The sequence below is a fragment of the Dendrobium catenatum genome, unplaced genomic scaffold (genome assembly GCF_001605985.2).
Source record: "Dendrobium catenatum unplaced genomic scaffold, ASM160598v2 fragScaff_scaffold_1369, whole genome shotgun sequence".
Classification (NCBI taxonomy): domain Eukaryota; kingdom Viridiplantae; phylum Streptophyta; class Magnoliopsida; order Asparagales; family Orchidaceae; genus Dendrobium; species Dendrobium catenatum.
Window position 1 is genome coordinate 107,135 of NW_021319831.1, and position 14,108 is coordinate 121,242.

The 14,108-nt window shown below is 34.9% G+C and overlaps 1 protein-coding gene and 1 long non-coding RNA gene across 2 annotated transcripts; both read right to left on the bottom strand.

Annotated features, from left to right (window-relative positions):
• Positions 1 to 2,505: 2,505 nt before the first annotated feature.
• Positions 2,506 to 3,722, bottom strand: LOC114580877. Its single transcript, XR_003702512.1, has 2 exons — positions 3,413 to 3,722; positions 2,506 to 2,919 (listed from the first exon to the last, which is right to left on the bottom strand). It is a non-coding gene; the product is annotated as an uncharacterized LOC114580877 (long non-coding RNA).
• Positions 3,723 to 10,403: 6,681 nt separating this feature from the next.
• Positions 10,404 to 13,800, bottom strand: LOC110101089 (oligopeptide transporter 5). Its single transcript, XM_028699696.1, has 6 exons — positions 13,357 to 13,800; positions 13,021 to 13,118; positions 12,351 to 12,923; positions 11,996 to 12,260; positions 11,730 to 11,912; positions 10,404 to 11,241 (listed from the first exon to the last, which is right to left on the bottom strand). Exons 1-6 carry the CDS (start codon positions 13,678 to 13,680, stop codon positions 10,618 to 10,620), a joined length of 2,067 nt encoding a protein of 688 aa, XP_028555529.1. The 5' UTR covers positions 13,681 to 13,800; the 3' UTR covers positions 10,404 to 10,617.
• Between the last annotated feature and the right edge of the window lie 308 nt (positions 13,801 to 14,108).

Genomic DNA, 14,108 nt, shown 5'->3' on the forward strand with positions numbered 1-14,108 from the left:
TGGCTTTACATAGCATATGATTGGATAGGAACACTTGTATGGAAAGGCAAGAATTTCTTATCAGACATGGCTGCTGCTTCTGATTCTGTTAGTCAAGACTCCATAGTCCATACCTGTCTGCATTTGTTGATGGCGAGGCATATTGAAGAGCTCTGTTGGGAGAAATTATTCCATACTCCAATTAGAGGGGGTTGTCAAGTGTACTTTACGGAATATGAGGTGCGGAGATCGGATGTAGAGATACGTCTTGCACTTTAGTTACACTTTGACTGATTTTTTATTGCACTTTTTTACTGTGCTTGAATGCACTTTATTTGCGCTTTGGCTACGATTTTGTGCGCTTAGCATAAAGTTGAGAATTTGACTTTTAATAGGACACAATGGAGAAAAAGGATTCATGTAGCCGACCCCACGTAGTGGGATAAAGGCTTGATGTTGTTGTTGTTGTTGTAGCTGTGTTTGGACTTTACACGCAATAATTTCTACTCGATTGACAACTTCTGTAGTTTTATGGCTCAAGTGGTGTTTAGTTGCTAATTGTGGTTCTCTAATGCTATGAAATCTTATTTAATAAGTTGTTAAATGTTTTATTTATTTGCAACTATGAATTATTAAAATTTGAAAATTATTAACTATCAATTTTTAAACAAATTTAATTAAGCTATTGAAATTAAAAGTAGCATAGGCTAATTTACTTATTATTGATTAAGAAATAATTCATAAATATTAGTTAGATAGTTATTTTACTTAATAATAAGAAATAATTATAATGTTAATTTATGAACAATTTTGTTATTCATTTTATTGTAAATTTTTATAACAATTGACTTGTTAATTTAATAAAATAATATTCATAAATGTTAATAATTTGTAAATTAGTAAAAGAAAATATTTTATATGCATTAATATGTTTAAACATATTAATCTTTGTATTTAATTATACATATATATTAGTTTTTCTTCTCAAACATAAATTGCATGTTATTTAAATAACTTGAAGTTGTTAATATTATAACTTAATTTTGAGACTGAAATATTATGTTAATTGAAATTAATAATACTTTTCTATAATATAAATTGATATGAATATTATTCCTCATAAGTAATTTATATTTAGGCTATATATTTTTTAAATTAATCATTAAATAAATAAGATTAAGTTGAAGAAATATTTAAAAAACTAATGATTTATTGTTACTGTAAATACTAAATAGAGAGTGAGCATAAAAAAGCTGATCGTGTCAGAAAACGGGTATTTATATATTTCTATAATTTTATGCTCTTATGTTTTTCTTATGGTTTTGCCACAGCGTTAGGCCTGTCTATGGATTGTGATTCCTTGTCACCATGTTCTCGTCGTTGCAGTGTTCTTTGCGTGAACCAGCGGTTTGAAGGTATCCCGAAGCTTCTTCACCATCTGTAACAACTATCTCTCTTTTAGTGCGCTTCTTCTCCTCAATCCCGTACCGATCTTTTGGATTTTCTAAATCCGGTATTAAACGTCAATCAGAGTCACGGAGAAGCCTGAAAATATGTTGAGGGGATTAAATTATTTTATTAAAATTTTTCTTTAACTTTTTTCATCTAGGCTTAGGATCGGCATAGACAGTTTTAAAATTATTTTATTTACTAAATATAAAATGACATACACTTACAATTTATACTTTATGTTCTTCATATTTTGAAATAACTAAATAATAACATCATTGTGAATGCAATCTAAAATTTATTTTTCAATATAAGCGATTAATGTATCGTTCATCCATTGATCTCCAATTCGATTGCATAGCCGATTTTTTATGATTGTCATCGCAGAAAATGCTCTTTCAACTCATGCTGTTGCAACGGGTAGTATTAATGCCAACTTCAAAAGCCTAAAAACAATGGGATATAGTATATCCTTCCTACTATGAACCATTTTTTCAACAAGACTTCAGATATCTTTTAATAATGAAAATTTTACATCAAGCTGCAAATCCATAATGTAAGTTTCTAGCTAATTATCAAGAATCATCAAATCAGAAGGACTGAAATCACTTCGATATAAGTTTGCCATAACAATTAACTTTTCTTTGTTAAATGCACTAAACGAATTTGATGGATTTAAACAAGCAATACACAAAAGTAATTCAGTATTGACTATAGTGAAACGATTATTCAACTATTGTAATTGCATATCAAGTACTGTGTAGAATATATCGACTCGGTAATAATGCAAATTTGTCATTTCTTGTAGTCCACGTCGTGATCGTCCACGGGCAACCCATTTATCATTTAAATTCGGAGTTATTATTTTGTGTTCAACACAAAATAAAGATACTTTTGATATGAAGTCATCCCACTTATTATCTTTCATGTCTTGTAATCTGATTTTTGATATTTGAACTAACGACATGGCATTCATGATGTCCTGATCTTTCCTTTGTAAAGCATCTGATAGTTCAGAAGTGATTCCAAGAATGTCTTTTATTTAGTGTAAACAAAAAGTGAAGTCAAAAGATTGAATTGAATCTAATAATGCAAATGCTTCTCTTCTTTGTTCAGAACTTATGCCATCATCCAAAGCTATTTCAAGCACATCAACAACTAAGGAGAACATTGTAATTAATCTAATTAGTGACTCATAATGAGAACCCCAAACTTACTTTTAAGGAAGTCATGATTACAAGACTAACATGGTCCTTTTTGCAAATATGTTCTTCAAATTTGATCACGAATATTAAAACTATATTCATAAATAGGTATACGTAAACCAGGAACTGATTGAAGGTTCTCTAGATTTGTTGGCTCGTTGTTTGACGTTTCACCGGATGTTCGATTTCCTTTTTTATTTTTTTCATCATCATTCTTTCTTGAATCTTCTATTGGCGAGACCTTCTTAAAATACTTCTCCATAATCTTTGAGCAAAATTAAACTACCTAAAATATATATAACTCAAGTGTCAAATGATAAAAGTCAATCTAAAAAAAAAAAAAAAAAAACAGGGACACAAAAAACTTAATGAATTAGAACACATTATAATCAATAATTTATTCGTAACAGATATAATAAATAACTTTGTTATCAAGAACTTCAAAGTCATTTATCACTAAATCTAAATGCCTAGAGAACAACTGACTTGTTTTCTCCTCTTTTACTCGCCAATTTCAGCTTGACTACTCTGTTAGATTTTCATGGAAAAAAATAGAAGAGTCGGAGAGATTCAGACAAATTCAACAAAAAACTTAAGAATCAACTAAGGCTTCAAACAGACAAATTCTTCAAAAAAGTTAAGAGAAATTCTTCAAAAATTAAAAGACTATCGTAATTAAGGAATCAACTATGGCTTCAAACATATTACATCAAATGAAAGGATACACTCATACACAACAAAATAAAATGAAATCTTAAGAGATTTTGATTGTTACTTACCTTCAGGAGTTCAGGGCTGCAGCCTGCCTTCAATCGGAAAACTGAAGATGGGAGAGTCGGAGATACTGAGAGAATATGCGAGCAAATGCGACGATTGCTGCCTTGCTGGCTGCCCGCTGCCGGCTGGACGAACTTTTGGAGAAACTGCTGCGTCGCCGTCGCCCAGTCGCGCTGGAGCCGGAGCCGAACCGCGAACGAACTTCCTTCTCCCCTTCTCCGTGCGGAACAGACGAAGGAATAAATGGGAATAGCCGAAATATTAGGGCAAAAATATGTTGAACCGCTCAAATACACCAAGGCATATCATTTTTTTATTTTATTTTTTTGCGGAGGGGGCACGTGCCCCCACGGGACCCTGTGTGGCTCCGCCGTTGAATAGAGAAGCAACGATGATTCGCTCTTACAGGGATTATGCTGGTTTGAACGAGGAAGATTTGAAATATGTGCAGATTAGGGGTTATAAAAACTCCAAGCCCACACGCACATTTTGATAAAGAAACGTTAAAGTTATTATACTTTTATAACTTTATAACGTGCTCCTAGTAATATTTTTAATTAATGTGATGTCAATGCAGTTTGTGTTTGTTATAGTTGATGTCAAGGTAGTAATAATATTATGCCAGTATCCTCATCAAACAGTGGCCAATAAACCTTCTATGATATGACGTGAAAAAGGCTTGCATAATTATGTTGGTATAACTCTGTGCTGTAGTATAGTGAGACAAACGTACTATAACCCCATCTTCTTGCTCCAGCAACTACAATAGCATGCAGGCAAAGCATTTGATATAATTGTGGCTTATGAAAACTACAGATACAAAACATCGAACACCTGGTACTCCTGGTTATTTATGCAAATTGGGGTTGGACAGCGACATGCTTCACCCTCGTATCGGTCTAACGAGCTCCTTATCAGCAGGGTAAACAGCCTTCGTTCATTCTTCATTTTTTTTTTTGGTATTACTTCATATATATTGCTTCTCTACTCAATGCAGTTCTTCTAAAATTGATAATAGTCTATCACCTATGTAAGTTTGAGGGGCTTTTGTATTCATTATAATTTTTATGCATGCAGGTGAAATCGTGGAATCTTTCCTGATGAGAAGGGACTTCTTTTTCGGTCTATCGGAGGCAATCTACTAAAGCTGAGCCGTTAATTTTTTTGCCCTTCCTCTGTTTTTTGGCTTTACATGTGTTTTTACACCATTCTGGTGATGTCTCTCTTGCTGCCTGTGTAGCTCTCTCACAATTTTGCTCTTTTTTTTTCTTTTTACACATGTAACTTGTTCTTTTTACTTAATGAAATTGGTTTTTTATTTAATTAAGGTTTTTTTGTGCCACTAAAAATGTTGTCGGAAAAAGGTTAGAATTTGATAGTGACAAGAAGCTCCGTTGGAATATTCTATATTTAGATAATGCATTAAAAATGACGAAATACAGTTCTAAAGAAACAATAAAAGAAATCCTTCACATCAATAATTACCCAAACCAAGATTTGATACACCTTGAAATATTAGATGATGCTTTTCATCTTACAATATTGCAACTCATTTGGATTGATAAACTTAGAATAAATTGACTTCAAAAATTGTAATTTCTTCACAACAATATGCATAATTTTATCAGATGAGGAACATAAGCAAAATATAAAAAATTTATAAATGTAATTCACTCTTGATTCTAAGACCAACCAATTCCTATCGTGCTTGCATATTATCTTTGAATTTAAGGTGGTAGTAAATTATACTCCTAATAAGGCAACACAAAAAAAATTTCTTCTTCCAAAATTGTGGAAAACCTTATTGTTTAGTCAACAATTCATTGTCCTCTTTTAAAAGTTTTGAATTCATTTATAAGAAAATGTACACCATGTAATTATTGTAAGATATAACAGCAGTGTTTCTTTGAGGTGCTTTGTGGACCTCCTCTATGTTATAAAAAATTGTTTTTGGCGACAAAATAAATGATTATAGGGAAGCCAATGATGATAACCCATATATGAGAATTTTTTTCTCTCTATAACCATAAAGATTTTGTATTTTGGGCTTAACAAAGACATGTAGATCTTCCTTTTATGCTCCAATAAGAAGAGAATTTAGGGTATTTAGAGTCGAAGGATTTTCAAGCTTCTCTATTTACTAGATGTCACAACAACCCATATGTATTTCTCTACTTAGCATGTCAACTCATCTCTTCAGTAGATTTTTGAATAATCTTTTAAATTTATGAATCAATAAGAAATATTTGACGAAGTTACCAAACTTCATTCAGACTTTCTTTCCTCATGTACCAATACACCTAGAAGAATCACATATGGCAAATATCTTAATCCGATATATCTTTCTAGAATAGATAATAATTATATGGTTAGGTATCTGTCTTTGTATATCCAAAATCAATTGTTTTCGTTATCTTCTTCGTTTCATATATGTTTAGTAGTGTGAGCACTTTAGACAATAATTGCATGATGAAGTTTTGTGAATGATTTATAGCCAGGATATAATTATGCTCCTACTTTTAGCAGCAAATTGCCAAATTTCATAACATTGTCATTTGGTGGATTTATGTTTTGTTATGTTCATCATCTATGTTAATATTAGTCTTGCTTGAGCCAATTGTGTCCCTTAATAGTCCTATGTCATTTGTGTTTGGTTGGTCGGTTTGAATTGGTACTTCTTCAACTTCAGAAGTGGCAAGCGCCTATATCCTCTCTATGATGATTCCATACAACATATCCAAGAAAAATTCTTTGGAAAGTAAATGTGTCTTGATATCTTTTATGTAATCGAAGTATCTATTGATGAATAATTTATATGGACATAAGATTTTTTGTGTTGACTTCTAAATCGAACTTGCAAATTTTAAAATTTATCAACACCTTTAACATAATCACAACTCCATTTGGGTTTGTTTATCCAACTCATACCCATTTTAACTGAGAAATGAAGTTTCAAATCACTTATATTAAAAATATATATTTTTTTTTCTCAATTAGCACATCGTTTATTTAATATATCTAACATAAATTTAGGATTTCAAATTGACAAACACGTCATAAAGTAAAAAAAAAAAAGTAGACATCTTCCAAAAAATAGCAACCTAAATTAAAGTATATATCTTCAAAAAAGAATAGATATGAGAACGATTGCATAAACACTTGTGTTATAATGCTCGGGAGAAGTATTCTTCAACTCGAAAGAGTTATTGAAGTCCTTGGCTAGAGCTTACAAGGTTGATAATGTGAGTGCAAGCTATTAGATGAATTCCAAGCACAATTGGTTATTAGATATAAGCACTACTTATATGAAGTGCAATTGGCAAACACATGTTGTATACTAATGATCATCCTAATAAGTGTGATGATCTTATTATTTTAATAGCTTGGGATTTTTTATCCCTACTTTGTGGGGGTAATGATATTATATAAGCTTTCTTGATCAATGATGGTGCTTATGGAGATAACATTGTAGTTTGCCCTATTTGGTGTGATGGCCCAATTAATTTGAAATGAAATTATATAAGTTTTTCTTTTTTGTTTTATATGATTCATGTTTGTGTTAAAGATTTAGTTATTTTTACAATAATTTTAAATAAAAACATCTTTCATAATAAATTATTAGAACCTCTTCAATTCACATCAAGTCTCATAAAAGTATAAAGATTTTTTTTTTTTTTTTGGACATTTAGGCCATTTAAGGTAAATTCACACACACAACGCATACACAAAGACTCGAACCCTAAACCTCTTAGTTGGAAGTTTAAGCTCACAACCAACATGCCAAGGTGAGTTGTGTAAGATAAATATTTTTAAATGACTATTTTTTTAAGGAAAATAAAATCCATTAGAAAAGAAGAGCAATACACCACAATACCACAAGATGGCCACATAGAGAAGATTACATCTAGAAAAAAACAATAATCATCAGGGCCAAAAAACAATCTCATTGAAAAAAAGAAAAATACACCCCAAAATCAAATGGACTCAGATCGTCACTTAGTTGTTAAGCATTGGCCATCCAAGGAGGCAAGGAAAGTAACAACCAAAATTTCAAGACAACAAGACCTCAAAATTCCAAATCTATTAAAATTGAAGAGAAAGAACCACCGAGATTGTCAACCAAGCCCTGGCCATCTAAGGTACATGCAGGAAATCTGCTTCATCATTGTCCTGTCCCGATTCCATCGTAGTAAATAGAAAGCAACAGCAAAAGTACCCAAAATAACTACAACCACCAAACTTCCAAAAAGGAAAATCATTTCTTTTTGGATTTTCGTTTTCTATGCTTAATACTACTTTTGAAATAACCAACATCCACAATTTTAAGAAGGCTTTAGTCAAAGTTGTCTCAAGCATCCAAATCATTCTCAATAATTTCCTCCCCTCTTGCAGAAGAATTGTCATCATGTAACTAATCACCTTGCCTCACAACATTATTCCTAGCAATGTGAGCTAACATATAAACACCGGAGATAATAGATATATGCACATCAACCAGAGGCACCACAATTCTCCCATTACCCAGCTCAACCGAAGCTTCACCACCCCTAGAAACTAAAGAAACCGAATTATCACCTAACACCTCCACAACATCAGCACAAGTAGGACTAGCTATAAGGTTAATGCAATAATTATTGACATTCATGGAAACATTAACACCATCTACACTATCTATATTAGTACAATCAATAGCTAAAGGCACCACATCCTCCTAGCATAAAGGGGATCATCCAAGGTTAAAACAGAAGCCAACGAACCAGCAGCATCCCCGACAAGAACATCAGTAAGACCCAGACCCAGCGCCAAATCCTTGGCAATAAAAGAAACAACATTATCCAAATCCAAACTCAAAACATTGACACTAGTATCCAAAACAACAGGACTAATAGGGGGCTAAAGACACTGGTTCAGATGAAACATTCACAGCTAAAGGAAGCTCCACATCGACTTCCCCACACCCAAGCAACACATTATCACCAACAACAATTGAGGGGCCCGACCAAGAAGCAACCCCATCACCTTGATACAATATCCATCTCCCAGGTCGCAACCCTAGTATTAAAATTTCAACCAGCAACAACATTTTGCAAAACACCAATTTTAATTTTGACCGACTTAATAAGATAAAAAGAACTATACCCCCCCCCCCCCCCCCCCCCCCCCCCCCCCCCCCCGCACATGCCCAATAGATTTACAGTGAATACAAAATGGAGGGAAAGCCTCCATTTCAACTAGCTAGATGTAACCAAACTTTTTTTGGACCAATCCACACTTTGTCCGCATACGTTTTAGTGATGTCAGGCTCAACCAACACACATGCAAGAGAAGACCGAGAGCCCATAGATGTGGTATTGTCAACTTTTAGCGGATGACCAAAAATCGATCCTAAAGTGTGAATGATTCAGGGAGTGAAGAGATGAGGGCGTATATTAGGGAAGGAAATCCAAAAACGAATAACATGACATTTAACACCAATATCAATGGAAGGAGACCATTTAGTTAATTTTATATAACAATTATAAACTAAGTAAGATCTGTGGCAGAACATTGATATAATATATGTCATTCATTAGCTTAATCAGAACATGTGTTGAGTCTAGCAAAGTAATCGAAAAATCGGCATTGAGCTTTAGGTTGAAAAAAAAATCTACGGATGGAGTCCAAGCTAGGACGTCGGGATAGAATAAAACCAATTAGCGAAAACTAGAATGGAACTACAACCACAAGGATCTCTTCATCGAAGATCCACAAAGAAGGCCATCCATGGAAGGATGACATTTTGAGCTCAGGAAAACACATATCAGAGGAAGAACCAGATAAAGCATCAACGAAAGAATGCGATTCGTTGGAATCATTCAAAAAACCAGGATCCAAGAAACGATTCAGTGCCATTCTAATCGTGAACAGCCAGAAGAGGACGAAAAACCAAACAAAAATAAACAAAACCTGCAAAAGGAAAGGAAAGAGGAGCTTTCCTGAAGTTACAGCAGCACCAAGAGTCGCCGAGGAGAAGCTCCGGAGAGATGGGAGAGCAAGACCTAGACGTCTCGGGAGCGGGAGAGGCGAGGATCTGAATTAGTTGTTAATTATTTTTAAATGACTATTATAACTCATTTCCTTGATTATTGTGGCATGCATTGAAATCACAATTAAGAAGCAAAAGTAGGATTAAACTCTTCAACATGTGGAGATATTAACCCAGGGCATTCTCATACACATATATCCATATTTTTCTTCATCAAAGATCCATATTTCTTATCAAATAAGACAATGATGTATATCTCAACCAACACATCAGCAATAAAACAATTCAAAGCTAAGCAGATGACTAGAAGAATATCAGAACTAGAACTTATTTAAATATTTCTCTATTATCATTATTTTAAATTTCATAATGTAATTAGCTTCTCAAAATGGGAAACAAAACAGCGGGTAAAAGATGATTGAATGGTGACAAACAAACAAATATGAGAAGGAAAAAAAATTGGCAAAGTAATCAGAGTTTAACCAAAATAATGCGGATTGCTGGAGAATTTGAGCTGCAGGACTCCAATGATGATGAGACTAAAATGGCGAACTCGGCGGCAACTAGACTCATTGGTGTCAGTGACGAGACTCAGACGAGTAGATGAATCTCGACCCTCGCTCGTCTGAGTCTCGTCACTGATCAAACCAAGAAAAGAGAAAAGAGCGAGAGGAAAGCGATCAATCGAAACATAGGAGGGCGCCAAGTGAGTAATGTAAGGAACGCTATAAGGAATTAGGGTTTTGAATTGCAGTTTACTAAGGGGTACAACGACTATCAAAACCGAGAGAGATTGTTAGGAACTATTGAACTGGGCAAAGAGCTATTGAGGGCTACTAGCTGAGGAGTTTTCTGATAGACTTTCATAAGCCATCGATAATTATAAACTGGCATCCAAATATTGTATATCATGATCATAAATAGCTAAGGAATGTTGGACTCTAATGAGGAACTATAGAGACCATACATACGTAGAATATATTCACATAGACTTCAAATGCTATAAATAACAAATTCCACAGAACATACAAAGAACATTGGCTTGAATATAAGTTTTCAGGAAACAAAGAGAAAATAAAAAATGAACGATTATATGTACAATGACTTGGGAGTACTAGAACAACAAGTCATGCAAGCTTATCACCAACTAGTAAGTGCTTAATGAAACATAGTAATCATATCTCAGGCTATCACTGGGCATCCTTTGGCGACCACTCCAGGAGCTGTAGGGCAATTTGCAAGGGGACAGAAGTCACTTGCATCGCCTCCCACCCAACTAATTCCACCAATATCATTGTATTGTAAGGCAAAGAAGATGAGAACTCCCATGAAAGCGACTCCGGCATCGAGGGCAGCCGACATTACGTAGGTGTGCCTTGCCCACCATTCCTTATATTTGTTGTAAATGTAGTAGTTGAAGAAGATGCCAACAGCACCCCAGGTGATATAGTTCACTGTGTGTGCAGGAGGGATACCACCAGCACCTCCAATAATGAGAGGTAAATGGATGTATTTGAGCCATTTGCAGTTAGGGAAGACCTTAGAAATCCACCAGAAAGGAATGGGTAGCAAGAATCCAGCAAGGAAGAAGTAGTTCAAAGCAGAGTAGAGACCGAGTTTTCCGAACATTCGCATAGGGCCAACAAGTCCCCATATGATGGATGCATTGTAGAATACATCGTCCCCTGGGCATGTCCATGGACTGTCAGCTGGTAGTTTATCAGTGTCACATATGTTCTCAACTGAATCTAAAAGAAACCATGCAGTTCCAAAGTTGACCGTCGCTGCGATCACGGTCCCTGTCAACTGAGATTTAAAAAAAAAACAATCATGATGATGTTAGATAATGTGGATCACAAATTGTAAATTACTATTAATTCAATACAATTTCGGTAATGAATTTGCTGCTGTTATGAGGGGATTATTTACCACCTTATATTTTTATCATTTATGTCCTTGAATATTATGCTTCTTTGGGACAGCTTTCTAACTACTTCTTAAAACAACTTTTTAGTACAAAAATAGAAATCTGCTTTAAGTAGCAATAAGACAGCCGTCCCAAACAAAGCTGTAGTTATACATAGAGAGTTCAATGTAGTAAAATGCAATCAAAATGCACATGAAAACTGTGTCATGTTCATGAGATTGAAGCATATAAAGTATTAAATGATTTTCTTGTTGCTTAAAGAGGCTAAATTACGAGAAGTTACCATTTTTTATTATATTAGTACTTTTGTAACTCTTGTAAGATGTCATGCTTATGTTGATAGTTATCTAAATAGAAAAAGAATTACCTGTGAGATGAACATAGATCTGGGGGGAATCTTCATATAGTGTCCAAGGTTGAAATCACTGAGAAATGTGAGTGCTTGAGTCATGCTAATATAGCCATATGTCTTGAATGTCACATTTGCTAGGGGCTTTCCAGGTAGAATTAGACCAATGATGTACTCTGTGATGATATTGAGCCCTGGTGACTATTAAATAATACATAAAGTTACCACAAGTTACAACTCAAAACTGGAGATTTGATTGTTTAACATATTAGTGAAGAACTTACCTGGTTTGTAGTTGCTGTAATGACTCCAATAGGTAATGTGAAGAAGAAAGCCATAGCACAACCCAATAATATTCCCCACCATGGAAGTTGCAAAGCTCCACCAAATCCCACACAAGTGAAAATTGAGAGTAGAATCATCAAAATCAAGAGAACATGGAACCACCATTGAGGTATAGCATCATAATTCTTCATCAATCTAGCATGAACATCTAATTTCTTCTCCTTAGAGGAATCTCTGGCTTGTCTCCATGACTGCCAAATATCCCTAACAAATAAAAAAAAAGTGAATAAACATTATTATAAAGCATTCATAATCATCAACTCCAAGGTGTAGTGCTTCTTCTTTTATACTTACTTTCCATTGTGGAGAGCAACATGCATGACCGATGATGTCAAGGTTGCAAATCCTAAGCCATATGTCAAAGCAAACATAATACTCATGTTTATCTTGCTGTAACTCTCCTGTTCTTCAACATTCAAGGTGAAAGTCTTGCTATTAATAATTCGTGTCGTGTTGTACGGTTGCGCAGAAGAGTCGAAGACATGGGACGAGATCATTGGAAAATTCTTTGCCCTGTATATGTTGGTCCAATAGGCAAATGGAAGCATTATATAGATGGCAATGAAGTAGCCTACCATTATGTTAAAGATTGCACTTGCAGGTGTTCCCAATGGGCTACCAAGAAAACCAGCAACTGTTGACCAATCAAGACCGAAGGAGCCAATGCCAAGCCCTTTCATCCCTGATCCAATTTGTTGCATGGTGATCGACTCCTTAAATATCAAGCAGAGGACAGAGACTGTGGAGATGGCTGGGAAGAGATAGCCGGGAATGGCATAGTATGCAAAGCTGAATACAAAGATTACTACGAAGAATTGAAATTTTGTCAGGCTGCCCTTTCTTCTCTTCTCTTTTTGATGCAGTGTTCTTAAAAAAACAAAAGAAAAAGATTTGATTATTTATTTTAGCATAAAAGCAAGAGGATTATGAAAATTGAATTAACTTAATGATGAAGATTCACTACTTGAAGAGGGAAACTTGAACAAGATTTGCAGGCCACCACATATATGGAGATTCCACCAGATACTTTCTGAAAATTCCAGCCCAACCATAACCTAGCACCTGCAAGTATCAAATGTTCAAATAAATTACTTTCCCTCTTTCAAAGAAGCAAGCTTAGGTCATAAATATACATGTCTTAAAAGAAAGACCTTTCTGTTTTACAAGACAAAATTAATCATTAGCTAATATAGAAATTTTATAAGAAAAAACAGAGCAATTTATCTTCTACGGAGAATAAATGCAATTCTTAACGGATTTACTAAACCAAATATGAATTGAAATTCAAGCAAGGACTGACCTGAGTGGTTTGTGACAACAAGAAGGCAACAACAGGATTGATATTTCTGCGATAGAAAGCCCTAACAATGGTGACAATGTGTATAGAATAGACGCCGCCGGCACCAGAGTTGGCAAAAATGGTGATGAGACAATGCTCCTTCATATTGAATGGCCCAGGATTGAGGGAGAAAGTCCATTTGGTGAAAGGAACCTTGATGTTCTTCTTCGGCAAAGAAGCCGCGAGGAATCTGCCAATGGGCAGCGAGACGATTTGAACGCAGACTGGACCAATGGTAAGCTGATTCGTTCTGTAGCCGAAGAATTTGTTGGCAAAAGCGAGCATTACGCAGGAGATTGATCCGAGAAGCCATGTTCGGAAGGTCAGGACTGGGAGGTTAGGGTTGTCGGCGGGGTCGACTGTAAGCCGAACTTCTTCAATCGGGTGCTCGTTCTCTTCCACTGAAATCACCGTAAATGATATATATTGAATTCACATTTATTTTATTTATAGAGTAATTTACATGCAAAACATCTTATATCACTCTCTTTCAATTTTAAATATTTCATTATTATTATTATTATTATTTTGGAACGGGGTATCCGTCCGCTGCCACATCAGCTTGTGACGCGCTTGGCGATGTCCACTAATCTCTCGGCGAGTCTATCAGCAACCAACCCCACAGGTGCAGGACTCACAGTTATTTTCTCTCCACGTAAAGGGTCATGCCATATGAGAGGGGATTCGAACTTGGGATGGGAGGTTCCCAACCA